The sequence below is a fragment of the Ascidiella aspersa genome, chromosome 3 (assembly GCF_963924565.1).
Source record: "Ascidiella aspersa chromosome 3, kaAscAspe10.2, whole genome shotgun sequence".
Lineage (NCBI taxonomy): Eukaryota > Metazoa > Chordata > Ascidiacea > Phlebobranchia > Ascidiidae > Ascidiella > Ascidiella aspersa.
This window is the reverse complement of record NC_139449.1, coordinates 7,969,740-7,984,272: the sequence shown is the minus strand read 5'-3', so window position 1 is coordinate 7,984,272 and position 14,533 is coordinate 7,969,740. Positions and strand designations below refer to the sequence as shown.

The 14,533-nt window shown below is 35.2% G+C and overlaps 1 protein-coding gene across 1 annotated transcript; it reads left to right on the top strand.

Moving 5' to 3' along the window:
• Positions 1–456: 456 nt before the first annotated feature.
• On the top strand, positions 457–14,217 carry LOC146159018 (palmitoyltransferase ZDHHC16B-like). The gene is made up of 12 exons (XM_083384826.1): positions 457–655; positions 1,351–1,545; positions 2,624–2,741; positions 4,095–4,289; positions 4,611–4,701; positions 6,562–6,756; positions 9,624–9,775; positions 10,058–10,156; positions 11,107–11,301; positions 11,623–11,713; positions 12,884–13,078; positions 13,785–14,217. The coding sequence occupies exons 1-12, from the start codon at positions 482–484 to the stop codon at positions 13,882–13,884; spliced, it is 1,800 nt and encodes a 599-aa protein (XP_083240952.1). The 5' UTR covers positions 457–481; the 3' UTR covers positions 13,885–14,217.
• The last annotated feature ends 316 nt before the right edge of the window (positions 14,218–14,533 follow it).

The following is a 14,533-nucleotide window of genomic DNA, read 5'->3' as shown; positions in this document are numbered from 1 at the left end:
AATGTGCAATAACTTTTTGGTGTTTTTTTAGACGAATAATTTTTCCATGTTCTTTCCAAAAAAAGTTGGGTGCTATGTTTCTTTATTTTCTTAATAAATACCACCTTTTGTAAATAAAAAAAATGTGAAAATAGTTAAAAAGCAGATACAACACAGATATTTCTTTTATTAAAGTTTTTTAAAGTATCTTTTTATTTTCTCTGATTTTAAGGTTATTAGCGAATATAATGTAATTTAGTGGCAAATTCAATATTTTTACTTACAAATTTAGTAGTTTAACATTCCAAATTAAATTTTACAAAAGTGAAAGAAATGAAATTTCTAATATCAGTCTTGCTTTGAGCCAATTAAAGGTTTAAATGCATATATATATTGTTATACACTCTAACATGCAAAATTGTAGCCTATATATTTGCAGTTTCCTAAAACATCCTATAAATCTTTTTTTAAGGATCAACAATTTTGTTAGTATGAAATAATAATGCGAAAGATTCATTGTCATGTTCTTTCATTTCTTCCACCGGTCCGAACTTATTTCGCGCATTGGAGACTCTGCTACAAATCGCTGACCCATAACACTTTCGACTCCACCACGGAGTCAATGTTTGAGCCTCTGTTTTATTCTGTTGATTTTGCAATAAGATGGTTTGGAGTGGTGAGTATGCTGTAAATTGCTATAGAGCTAATCAATGAACATTTGCATATTTTTCGAAATCACACACTTTTTATAAAGCCAATATACTTAAGACTTTCTTGTCTTATTCAAAGTCAGTCATACATAACTTCTTGTCTTTAACAGAGATCTCTTAAAGACTAGAACTTATGAATGAACGACTTTGATTAAGGCAAGAAAGTCTAAATTAGATTTTCCATATTTAAAGCCATAGTTTTCTTTCCTATAAGGGCGAGGAGATATCTTCCTGTTTTACACATTCAGTTTGTCACGTTGTTGTAAAGCAGTAAATTCCAACTTAGCATGCTGTTTGTAGACTTGCCACTAGATAACAATTGATGAACTATTTACAATTCTAGGTTGTCCTTTATTGCTATAATAAACCCTGAGAAGATTTTGATGCAGAACAATTTACTTTTCATTTCTGTATGGTACCATAAAATAAGGGTTGGAAAAAGTTATTAAACTACTATATGGGGCATGAAAGAAATATAATCACAACATTTTCAGAAATATTTTAAAAGAGATTATCACACATTGTGCTTACTTTAAATGTTCAACTGTTTTTATGGCATAAACGCTGTATTAAAACATAGCTATAAACAAGATTTGTATGAAATGGAATTCTTAGAAATTTTGTGATTTCTTATTTATGTTTTGTTTTCATTTTCGTGCAGGCTTTTGTGACGGCAGTGATATGTCTTGTAACATCTGTGGTCACGTTGTTCTACATGAATGTGATGCCCTACATAATTACAACTCACTCTGCACCGTATGCTTACATTCACCTGCTATATGGGCATTACCTGCTTGTTATGATCATGTTTAATTATTACAAAGCTGTGCGAACGGAGCCTGGGGTGCCCCCGAGTGTAAGTATTCCTTTTTTTGTAATAAAAACTACTGCAGTGTTATGTTTTAATAATCATATTTTAGTATATATACTAGGTGTTTAAGTAATCTGTGTTTTTTTGTTTTACACAAGGTTAAAAAATATTCCTGGTTAAAAATATTGACATAAAACATTTTGTTTGCATTTTTAGTGTTGTTTAAGATATGTATAATGGAACCCACAAAAATATATTTGTTTCTTTAAAACAATATGCTGGTAAACTCTTTAATCGATATATGGGGTGTCTTCGAAAAGGCTAACCGAAAATCAGTTGCCCTAGTAGTGCAATGGAAGGTTAAGAAAATTTAGTCTGCCTTAAAGGTTCAACTCACAACCTTTGCCATACTGGGGTGGCTGCTTTACTGACTGAGCTATGCAGGTTCTGTGGGAGTCAGTCCAAAAATGACCAATGACCATTGTACCATTGCCTACTGTTTTCTGTTCAGATATTCAACTTTATGTTAGGGGTTTAACATTTTAAACGAACCCCCTAAGCCAGTAGTTCTCAAATGTTTTGAGCTTGCAGTGCAGTCAACAAATCAAAATATACCAGCACACTTTTGTACAAGACAACAATGCATGTCTATTTGTATACAAATAGGTTATTTATTTGTTAAGTAATCAACATTTGTGTTGTATTCTGTAATCTAGCCTTACTGAAGTAGTACTTTTTATTGACTCATAATTACAGCATACTAGAATATATAACTGTAAATAGTTTGTGTGTTTCCAGTGCATTTAAAACTAATTGCAAGTTTGAAAAACTTTTCAAACTTTCCGTTTATTTTATTTTTTATTTGTTTAATGTTTGTCCTAACATTAAAATTATATTTCATCACAATGAAGGAATTTAATTTTTTAATTTGTGCCAATTATAAAAATGTTAAAGATATATTGTTATACCTCTAAAGGGCAAAATTTGTAGTTTCCTATGATATATATACATAATATGAATCCATCTTTTTTGGAAATCAACAATTTAAGTCTAATTAATTTTTTAAGTTTATCGTTTATTGTTTTATTTTGATTTGTTTAATGTGAAATTTTTATTGCTCTAGGCGTCTAGTAACATGCCAGTAACTTCAATTTGCAAGAAATGTATTTGCCCCAAACCGCCTCGCGCCCATCACTGCTCAGTTTGCAAGCGTTGCAGATTAAAGATGGATCATCATTGTCGTAAGTTTGACTGGGTTTATTAGCTGTGACATTGGATTAATTAGGGCGGGCTACACCAATGACCTGTTCAGCATTGTGATTTTTTCCTCGCCCGTTTGCCACTGTGAGTGTCATTTGCTTCCCCGTGAGGGCTGATCGACACACAAACGCCCTAAAAATTCGTTGTTAAGCTTTTCATTTTCAGTGAAAATCGGTTGTCAAGCTGTAAATGTTCATTGGAAATTCGTTGTCAAGCTCTTAATTTTTAATAAAAGTTCGTTTTCAAGCTCTGAATTTGTCAATCCGTAACAAATTAGGATTAAATTTAATGACCGACGGCAAATTATTTCATTAAAATACTTACTTACACAGTGGTTCTTAAAGTAAGGGTTATCGTCCCCCTTCTTTTGTTTAGCGTCTGATTAAAAGTGTTAATCAAAAACAAGACTCTATAAAAATATTCATACGTTCATATGCAGCAGGAGAGAGACAGAGCAACGTCTCGTACAGTGCTCCGTCTTAAGCAAGAAGCTGCGCGACACGCCACAACAGAAAAAAACTTCTATGCTTCGAAACAGAAAAAATTAGTCTCGTGTAGCGCCACGTAGTGCAACGTTTAGGCCAGGGATGTCCAACATTTTATTATAGTGGGCCGCAGAGTCACAACGGGTATAGGCCTAGTATTGGCCTTTAGAGTATTATTACTACTTATTACTACTTGGGAGTGAAAATGACTAGCGGGCCGCACAAAACTTTCCGGCGGGCCGCAATGTGGCCTCAGGTTGGACATCCCTGGTTTAGGCTTAAATAAAGCTCTTATGTCATTAAAAAACATCTTTTCGCATTATTTTTCTCTATAATGAAGATGTTATACAATCCGTTACAATACTTTCCCGGTTACATGTGAATTGTCGCATTCATTTACCATAATCATGGTCTATCCACGGGGTAAACAAATTTTCATGAGGCTAGCACATTAAAGCGAGAAGAGGCTAGATAAGCTAAAATGGAAAAAAGGCATATGCTTATAAACATAAAAAATGCCTCTTTTTTTCGGCTTATTGCTTTGGTTTATCAGCCGATGTTCACTTCTCGCGACATTAAAAGGCCGGCATCAAAGAACATCTTGAACCGCATTATTTCCTGTTTTCATAGACCACCTCCATTAATTTTGCGTTTTATTAAAAGGCTGGCATTAAAGAACGTCTTGAACCGCATTATTTCCTGTTTTCATAGACCACTTCCATTAATTTTGCGTTTCATTGCTTATCTTTTATAAACAGAACAGTATTTCTTTATGTGTCTTTCAGCATGACACCCAAGTTAAATGAAAAGTATAAATTTTACCATGTTTTATTATATTTGTTGTTACAGCTTGGCTGAACGGATGTGTCGGCCATTACAATCACCGCTACTTCATTTGCTTTTGTACTTTTATGTTGCTCGGAACGTTTTACGTTTCACTTTCGTCGTGGCCCATTTTTTGCGATTGTTTTCGCTTTTATGATAAAGCGGTCTATGCTAAAGACTCTATTTATTCGATGCTTGGTTACAACACAACAAACCAAGGTAATTTAACTGGAACACTGTAGACGTTTTTTTACGATTGACCTAATCATCTGAAGTATGTACTCGTAGATTAGTTTAATTGAGGCTATAAACAAGATTTATAAGACAATTTTTTTGCTTATCTTTCTGAATTAATGACATAAGTGGCAATAATATCAGGGTAAGCAAACTTTAACCCTATTTAAAGGTAAATTGGATAACATAGTTTACAAGTTGGGTTTCTTCAAGTACCAGTTTTTATGATCTTTACTTTGAGAAAAGACTGTAAAGTGAAAAATCTTGTTAGGCGTCAAACGAAGCTAATTCCTATATTATTTGTAGCTTTGTTTCGTACTCCACAAAATGCCGGGCTGTGTGCCAATAGAGATCGTTTTTTTAACAGCGGAACAGTGTTTCTCTGGATTTTATGCAGGTAAGTGAAGCAGATCGCTTATACCCCACCTTTTATCATAAACATAAACGCTAAATATGCAATCACAAAATGGCCGCTAAAAAATTCAATTTGTATGCCCATTAGTGCATGGGTTTTCAACCTTTTTTTGCTCATGGCCCACTAAATTAGTAAAAAAATGGCGTTGGCCCATTATTAACTTTTAATGAAAAACACCAAGTTTCAACAACACAATAAATTATTAAAGCTTGTACATTATGTCAAATGTGTTACGTCCCCAATACTTAAATGGCGAGCCCCATGCGAGTAGCTCAATAAATGAAGTGGGGAAGCATATATCAAGGGCAGCCATTAGAAAAGGAACAGTCCATAATGTAATGCGCCGATCATGAACTTTTTGATAGAAGTTCGTCAAAATAATGAAGTACTTATATTTACAAAATATCTGACACAACACAGACATGACTTGTTATTCCTTTGGTATCACTGGTTGTTTTTTTTTCGGTAATAAAGTAATGAGCTTTTAAATCTCATACTTTTGTGTGAATTATTGTCCATAATGTAATGCGCCGAAGGCGCCGAAAATTTTACGTATTACATTCCTTTATCTTCTGATTTTGCGGTTTTTTCAGATTTTCTGAAAACTTTGAAGCCAGTCAAAGTCCTAAAAATTGTACATTTCTCGCGTTAATTCGACTGATTAAAAAATAAAAATTGAAGCACAAGTAACACGGCACACCGGTTGCAGAGCAGTGGGAGCACTGTCCTAAACCAGGCAAAATCACTGCTCGCAAACAAAACAATAAACGTAACATAGGATAATACGCAAGCAAGGCGCTTGCTATACGTTTGAACAACCTTCCCGGCATCCGTGCCACACGTTGGGTGGCGAGGAATCTAACATATTGTAAAAAGAAATGATGTCACAAAGATAACAATAGGTCGAGTGAATGAGTTATTTTTAAATTCAGGACAATGAATTTTTTAAGTTTTTTTAATTCAGGGCAATATTTAACTAACTGCCTGAATTTATGTGGAAATAGAGCCTCAAATCGTACGCTCAACAGAAAAATAGGGATTTTCTATGACGATTGGTCGCATTTTGAAGGGGGGCAAATCACCCTAAGTTCCTACTAGGGGAGCTTTATGTAGTCTAATAACACATTTATTTGCTCTATATGTATTTTTTTAGCTGCTGCAACGAAGCCATGTATATTACTTGTTTGTTATTCTGACAAATGCACACTGTTTTGGAAAAGTATGGCTGTCCAATGGCATACCGTAGTTTCGTTTTCGATGGGCTATCAATTAGGTTAAGCAAAGGTCACTTAAACCACAAAAATAACTACTAAGAATCAGCTAACCCGAGTCCGACGTGCGCAGTACCGAATGTCGAAACGAAAAAGGCCACAAACTATGTGAATTGTTAAGGTGGAATAATACTCGACAATTTTACAACAATTTATTTGTGAAATGGACGAACACCCATATGGGTGTATTTCCTAATATACACCTCATTTTTGTGACGTAAATGGGTGAAGTATTACATGCTGTTTATTTGGAGCCGGGCTCGGGACTCGACAAAATCGCATATTTGCCCGGAGTCGTACTCTGAACTCGGGAGTCGAACTTGATTCATTTTTTTGGCCGAATCCATACTTTGGTTCATTTTGTGGCCGGAATTTAAATCGGGTTGTTCCTAACCGACTCCGCAGCTATACCTTAAACTGCTTCACGATCTGATATTATAAGAATATCAAAGCCCATACAGAAGTAGGTATCATTTTGAACGTTTCGAATAACTCGTTATTTATTTTTTCAACAATCTGATATTACTTTATAAAGCCGTACCTATAATGTAACCAAATTGCTTTTGGGCAGTGCAGTGACTGTTGCTCTGGGTTGTCTCACGTTCTGGCACTTCTACCTGATTTCTTGTGGTGAGACCAGCGTTGAGCAGCTGATCAACAGCCGCGAGAGAAAACGACTAAAAAAGCTCGGACGAAAGTTTGTCAACCCCTACCACCTCGGGCTGTTGCAGAACTGGAAATATCTACTCGGGTTTTCTTCTTACAAGTAAACATTTTTTTTGCGTTGCTTAAATTATCTGCATTAACGATAAATTCGCCGCATGCAGAATTGCATATTGCATATGTATCAAATGAACAAAACAAACAAGGGAATTCACTATAGTAAAAATATCCCAATTTAAACTAGAGGCTTAACACTTAAGTAATTAATGTCATGCTACAATTTGTATTACGTAAAGAGATTACTAAATATGCATTTCTAAGATAGAGATGTGAAATCAATATTGACCTTGGTGTCGTTTTTCCCATAAACTTCCTACTTTAACTTTTCCGAACAATACTTTAGTTATTTCGTATTCGGTCTATGTTTAACTGCAACCTCCAGCCATTGTGCTCCAAAGTTTAGTGTAAGCCACTTTAATGAAATAGTCAGGAGCACTCTACGCAAGATTGAGGTTAATATCCGTAAACTTACCAAAAGTATCATTTTCACGTATCTTCCTGTGGTAGAATCTGGTGCCTAACTTTCGAATCCAGGTTTTGAACTGCAAAATGGATTTAAAATGAATATAGTATTATTCGAAACGTTCAAAATATGCTTCCTATACTTTTGTATGGGTTTTGAATTTTGTTCTACGTCTAACAACAATCTTGGGGCATTGTGCTTTAGAACTTTTATTGTGGTTGTTTAAAAATATGGTTATTAAGCTTATGTTGATTACAGTTAGTATTGTTATATTACCTCACCTAAGTATTGTTTTCAGATCATTTTTTCGTAAAGTTTTGCTGCCTTCCACCCATCTTCCTCCAGGCAACGGTATAGTTTGGGAAACCAACAATCAAAAACCAGCAGTACTTACCTGACACATTCGTTTCTAGAGTTTTATTTTATCTATTTTTATTCACGTTGTTCTGTATTTTGAAATCTGTATTTTTTTTGCATTTTTGACTGTGTTTACAGCCTAAAGATTTTCGTAATTGTTTTTGCCTAAAGAAATAGTGTTTCATTGGCTAGTATTATCCATGTTACGATGTTGTCCAAATAGAACCAAGTCGCTCGGTTCTATTGCATATGTGTCGCTTTTCAGATTACTAATTAAATTTGCAATACTTGATTATACAAACAAACAACACAGATTTTTTTCAGAGTTTTTTTAATGCTTTTAGTTCTGGAAAGGCCAGGTCAAGGCACAAACTTGTAAGTAGTAGCACAACATGAGCAAAATATGGGCTTTCGGGCTCAAAAATAGTCGATTCTTACTTATTAAAACACTTGGATTGGCCTTTTAATTTACAAGCCAACAAAAACTACACGCCATTTTAAATTATGCTGGCCTTGGTACGCAAAGCTGTTGGTTGGGACTGCAATGAATAACCTGTAAATATAAAAATTACTAACAGACCACATTTGCCAAGCAATGTGCATGATTTAAATTAGTCTGCTGAATATGAATATTGCTAAATTAGGCAGGGACTGAGAAATAGCATTAACTTCCAGGGCGAAAGTGCTAGTCTTCATATTAAAATTCAGTAGCCTAGGACTAGGATGGGCGGTATGAAGTGCTGTGATTATTCTTTCCATGTTGGGCTTTTTTAATATTAAAAATAAGGGACACATTGCGCGCAGCGGAAAAATGCATTTAATAGTTAGGAAAACAATTTAGCCGAAGATGTTCAATTGGATGATTCTCTCAAAACGGACTGAAAATAAAACTTAACAAAAATAGACTTTCTTGCCACTTGTTTTATGTTTGTTGTGAATTTTGTTGTTGGCCTACTGGTATCCTTTATCACTCTAGCGAAGAGAGAGCTGTAGTTACGGTTAAGAAGGCGCTGGCTCTTAATACGAGAGCCGACAGCTGCCTGTGTCTCTTACACGTCCTTGAATCTGATCTCAAAGAAGCAGGCTGCTAGAATACCTGTCCTTAATCCTTCGCTTCTTGAACTCTAGAAAAAATCACTTTACACGGTAGTTATTGCCTGTTCAGTATATTCACAAATCTCAGAAACACACGATATAATGAAGCGGTGATTCAAGCCGCAATCAGTAAGACATATCAAGTCGAATGCATAAAATAGAATGAATTGCGAAACGCGGAAAAAACAGTTCGGCGCTTGGTAACGCGTCCGTGGATAACGGTCACCTGTATAGTGACGTCAAATTAGGCAAAATGGAGTAATTTTCATGTTAAATGCTACAATCACAAAGCCTAATATCTATTTTAAATAAGAAGGCGCTTTTCAATTAGAGGGATTTGTATGCCTGTTGTATAGAGTGAAAAATCGATTATGCCGTAAGTTGTCATGTAATAACCATTTACATATTTCGTGATAATTGTATCGCAAATAAATTATTTTTTTACTTTTTATGTGTATAGTCTTTTGGGAATTTGCATTGTGCTCCCATATTGCTTACAATTTTATTCCGGCAGTAACAAAATGGACATGGTTCCAGAACTTCTATTCAAATTTATTAAACTTTAACAACACTTTTCTGTAAAAGATACGCAAAACACACTGTGATTTAGATATTCTGAAGCTGCTCTTACGCCAACTATTACAGCTTGCTACACCGAAAGCCATCGCAACTAACTTTCTATTTTTTTTGAAAACTGTTAGAAAAAAGAAAAAATTAAACGTAGCCTATAGGCTAAATATGGAAAATCGATAAATAGGGTAGGATTTTGTTATTTACAAAAAAAATCTTTACTAAATAATAAAAGTTCTGTATATGGATGATCGGCTTATAATTAAATATGCGATAAGAGGATATTTGAGGATTTTGGTTGGTTCATATAAAACACAAACCAAAAACCTTATGATATTATATCAAATGGCAAACTTCTTTCTGTAACGTTGAAATATTCGACCTAACACTTATAAGTGTTCATAACCTGACCTAATGTTGTTCAGGAACTTTTCAGGGCAGAGGTCTCTGTGGTATTTCACGCTAACAAAGCTACATCTTCATCCAACAACTTCCAGCGAAAATGCCACCCTTCCATATACAAGGCCACACCCAAAACCACTATTTGACGAAGACTACTACATTCTTATACTTCTTTGTAAGAAAACTCTGCTTCTACATGCTCAGTTGTGCAATTGATACGTTTCCAGGTTCTCTTTACCCTAAAATACACAAATTTTTAATTTTTTGCAGTACTATACTTTTTAAATTAAAAAGTCTGTCTTACAAATATTTTATTTTGTCTGAAGCATATTTTTTGTAGGCCTACAACCTCTAAAAGGCCAATCGAGCATATCTTTCTATTGTTAATAGTTCAGGCTGAGCAATGATCACGAAACAACTGTGTTTACCCTGTTAAATTTCGACCTCTTTATTCCAGATCTCTCGCTGGCGTTTGTTGCCGCCATGTTTATCCGCACTTTTTACCAAAACCGCCACTTGGTGGTGTCGGGGAGGCGCCTGCACGACAAAAAAGTGGGTCAGCGAAAAAGCATGCCCATACCATCATACCAAAAATAGAATAACTTATCCTGAACTCAGTTTAATACTTATTTTCTATTATGATATGGGCCAAGGGGTGCGTTTAAGATCCAATGCCCAAAGTATTTGTATTTTCTTTTAAATAACGAGACTTAAAGCTGTTTTAGCTTGTGTCATTCTTAGAAGCATCTGATCCAAGCGTGAGAACAAGTAATACGATTAATCTTGTGTAGTTTCTAATAATAGAGAGCGCCAAACCCACATTAGGGGCGTTTATGAAACCTTAATCGTGTCACTAATTAAACTACAACACGCTATAAGCATTTTTTTTGCCTGTTACATCACAAATATTATCATAAAATCTGCTGATTAAGCTTGTTTATTATGGTTCCCAATCAATATTCTGAAGTTCACGCGGCCAAACTTAATACATAGAAAAGATGTTATGCAATCCGTTACAATACTTTCCCGGTTACATGTGAATTGTCGCATTCATTTATCATAATCATGGTCTATCCAGGGGTAAACAAATTTTCATGAAGCTAGCAAATTAAAGCGAGAAGAGGCTCGATAAGCTAAAATGGAAAAAAGGCATATGCTTATAAACATAAAAAATGCCTCTTTTTTCGGCTTATTGCTGTGGTTTATCAGCCGATGTTCACTTCTCGCGACATTAAAAGGCCGGCATCAAAGAACATCTTGAACCGCATTATTTCCTGTTTTCATAGACCACTTCCATTAATTTTGCGTTTTATTAAAAGGCTGGCATTAAAGAACATCTTGAACCGCATTATTTCCTATTTTCATAGACCACTTCCATTAATTTTGCGTTTCATTGCTTATCTTTTATAAACAGAACAGTATTTCTTTATGTGTCTTTTCAGCATGACACCCAAGTTAAATGAAAAGTATAAATTTTACCATGTTTTATTATATTTGTTGTTACAGCTTGGCTGAACGGATGTGTCGGCCATTACAATCACCGCTACTTCATTTGCTTTTGTACTTTTATGTTGCTCGGAACGTTTTACGTTTCACTTTCGTCGTGGCCCATTTTTTGCGATTGTTTTCGCTTTTATGATAAAGCGGCCTATGCTAAAGACTCTATTTATTCAATGCTTGGTTACAACACAACAAACCAAGGTAATTTAACTGGAACACTGTAGACGTTTTTTTACGATTGACCTAATCATCTGAAGTATGTACTCGTAGATTAGTTTAATTGAGGCTATAAACAAGATTTATAAGACCTTTTTTTTGCTTATCTTTCTAAATTAATGACATAAGAGGCAATAATATCAAGGTAAGCAAACTTTAACCCTATTTAAATTTAAATTGGATAACATAGTTTACAAGTTCGGTTTCTTCAAGTACCAGTTTTTATGATCTTTACTTTGAGAAAAGACTGTAAAGTGAAAAATCTTGTTAGGCGTCAAACGAAGCTAATTCCTTTATTATTTGTAGCTTTGTTTCGTACTCAACAAAATGCCGGGCTGTGTGCCAATAGAGATCGTTTTTTTAACAGCGGAACAGTTTTTCTCTGGATTTTATGCAGGTAAGTGAAGCAGATTGCTTATACCCCACCTTTTATCATAAACATAAACGCTAAATATGCAGTCACAAAATGGCCGCAAAAAATATAAATGTATATGCCCATGAAACATTCGCACAAATGAGTGTTAATAGCTGAGATCTAGCCCTTCGAAGCTGCTTTATGACCAACGACTACGGCTTACGTATAATTAGAACACCGAAAGCCATCGCAGACTCACCAAATCTGTTGATCTATGATGCAAGCAAAGCAGCAAACCACCTTAAGTTCCTACTAGGGAGCTTTATGTAGTCTAATAACACATTTATTTGCTCTATATGTAGTTTTTTAGCTGCTGCAACGAAGCCATGTATATTACCTGTTTGTTATTCTGACAAATGCACACTGTTTTGGAAAAGTATGGCTGTCCAATGGCATACCGTAGTTTCGTTTTCGATGGGAAATCAATTAGGTTAAGCAAAGGTCACTTAAACCACAAAAATAACTAATAAGAATCAGCTAACTTCAAAGTCGATTTCGAATTTTCGGATAAATATTTTCCCAGGATGCATATGGACACTTACCCGGGTGCGAAGTCAGAGTCGGACTTGGGACTCGACAAAGTTGATTTGTTTTGCTGGAGTCAGACGGGAGTAATTAGGACTATCGGAGTCCCGAGTCCGACGTGCGCAGTACCGAATGTCGAAACGAAAAAGGCCACAAACTATGCGAATTGTTAAGGTGGAATAATACTCGAAAATTTTGCAACAATGTATTTGTGAAATAGACGAACACCCATATGGGTGGTGTGTATTTATTAATATACACCTCATTTTTGTGACCTAAATGGGTGAAGTATTACATGCTGTTTAATGGGAGCCGGGCTCGGGACTCGACAAAATCGCATATTTGCCCGGAGTCGTACTCTGAACTCGGGAGTCGGACTTGATTCATTTTTTTGGCCGAATCCATACTTTGGTTCATTTTGTGGCCGGAATTTAAATCGGGTTGTTCCTAACCGACTCCGCAGCTATACCTTAAACTGCTTCACGATCTGATATGATAAGAATATCAAAGCCCATACAGAAGTAGGTATCATTTTAAACTTTTCGAATAACTCGTTATTTATTTTTTCAACAATCTGATGTTACTTTATAAAGCCGTACCTAATGTAACCAAATTGCTTTTGGGCAGTGCAGTGACTGTTGCTCTGGGTTGTCTCACGTTCTGGCACTTCTACCTGATTTCTTGTGGTGAGACCAGCGTTGAGCAGCTGATCAACAGCCGCGAGAGAAAACGCCTGAAAAAGCTCGGACGAAAGTTTGTCAACCCCTACCACCTCGGGCTGTTGCAGAACTGGAAATATCTACTCGGGTTTTCTTCTTACAAGTAAACATTTTTTTGCGTTGCTTAAATTATCTGCATTAACGATAAATTCAATTGCACATTGCATATGTATCAAATGAACAAAACAAACAAGGGAATTCACTATAGTAAAAATATCCCAATTTAAACTAGAGGCTTACCACTTAAGTAATTAATGTCAAGCTACACATTGTATTACGTAAAGAGATTACTAAATACGCATTTCTAAGATAGAGATGTGAAATCAATATTGACCTTGGTGTCGTTTTTCCCTTAAACTTCCTACTTTAACTTTTCCGAACAATACTTTAGTTATTTCGTATTCGGTCTATGTTTAACTGCAACCTCCAGCCATTGTGCTCCAAAGTTTAGTGTAAGCCACTTTAATGAAATAGTCAGGAGCACTCTACGCAAGATTGAGGTTAATATCCGTCAACTTGCCAAAAGTATCATTTTCACGTATCTTCCTGCGGTAGAATCTGATGCCTAACTTTCGAATCCAGGTTTTGAACTGCAAAATGGATTTAAAATGAATATAGTATTATTCGAAACGTTCAAAATATGCTTCCTATACTTTTGTATGGGTTTTGATTTTTGTTCTACGTCTCACAACAATCTTGGGGCATTGTGCTTTAGAACTTTTATTGTGGTTGTTTAAAAATATGGTTATTAAGCTTATGTTGATTAAAGTTAGTATTGTTATATTACCTCACCCAAGTATTGTTTTCAGATCATTTTTTCGTAAAGTTTTGCTGCCTTCCACCCATCTTCCTCAAGGCAACGGTATAGTTTGGGAAACCAACAATCAAAAACCAGCAGTACTTACCTGACACATTCGTTTCTAGAGTTTTATTTTATCTATTTTTATTCACGTTGTTCTGTATTTTGAAATCTGTATTTTTTTTGCATTTTTGACTATGTTTACAGCCTAAAGATTTTCTTAATTGTTTTTGCCTAAAGAAATAGTGTTTCATTGGCTAGTATTATCCATGTTACGATGTTGTCCAAATAGAACCAAGTCGCTCGGTTCTATTGCATATGTGTCGCTTTTTAGATTACTAATCAAATTTGCAATACTTGATTATACAAACAAACAACACAGATTTTTTTCAGAGTTTTTTTAATGCTTTTAGTTCTGGAAAGGCCAGGTCAAGGCACAAACTTGTAAGTAGTAGCACAACATGAGCAAAATATGGGCTTTCGGGCTCAAAAATAGTCGATTTTTACTTATTAAAACACTTGGATTGGCCTTTTAATTTACAAGCCAACAAAAACTACACGCCATTTGAAATTATGCTGGCCTTGGTACGCAAAGCTCTTGGTTGGGACTGCAATGAATAACCTGTAAATATAAAAAATACTAACAGACCACATTTGCCAAGCAATGTGCATGATTTAAATTAGTCTGCTGAATATGAATATTGCTAAATTAGGCAGGGACTGAGAAATAGCATTAACTTCCAGGGCGAAAGTGCTAGT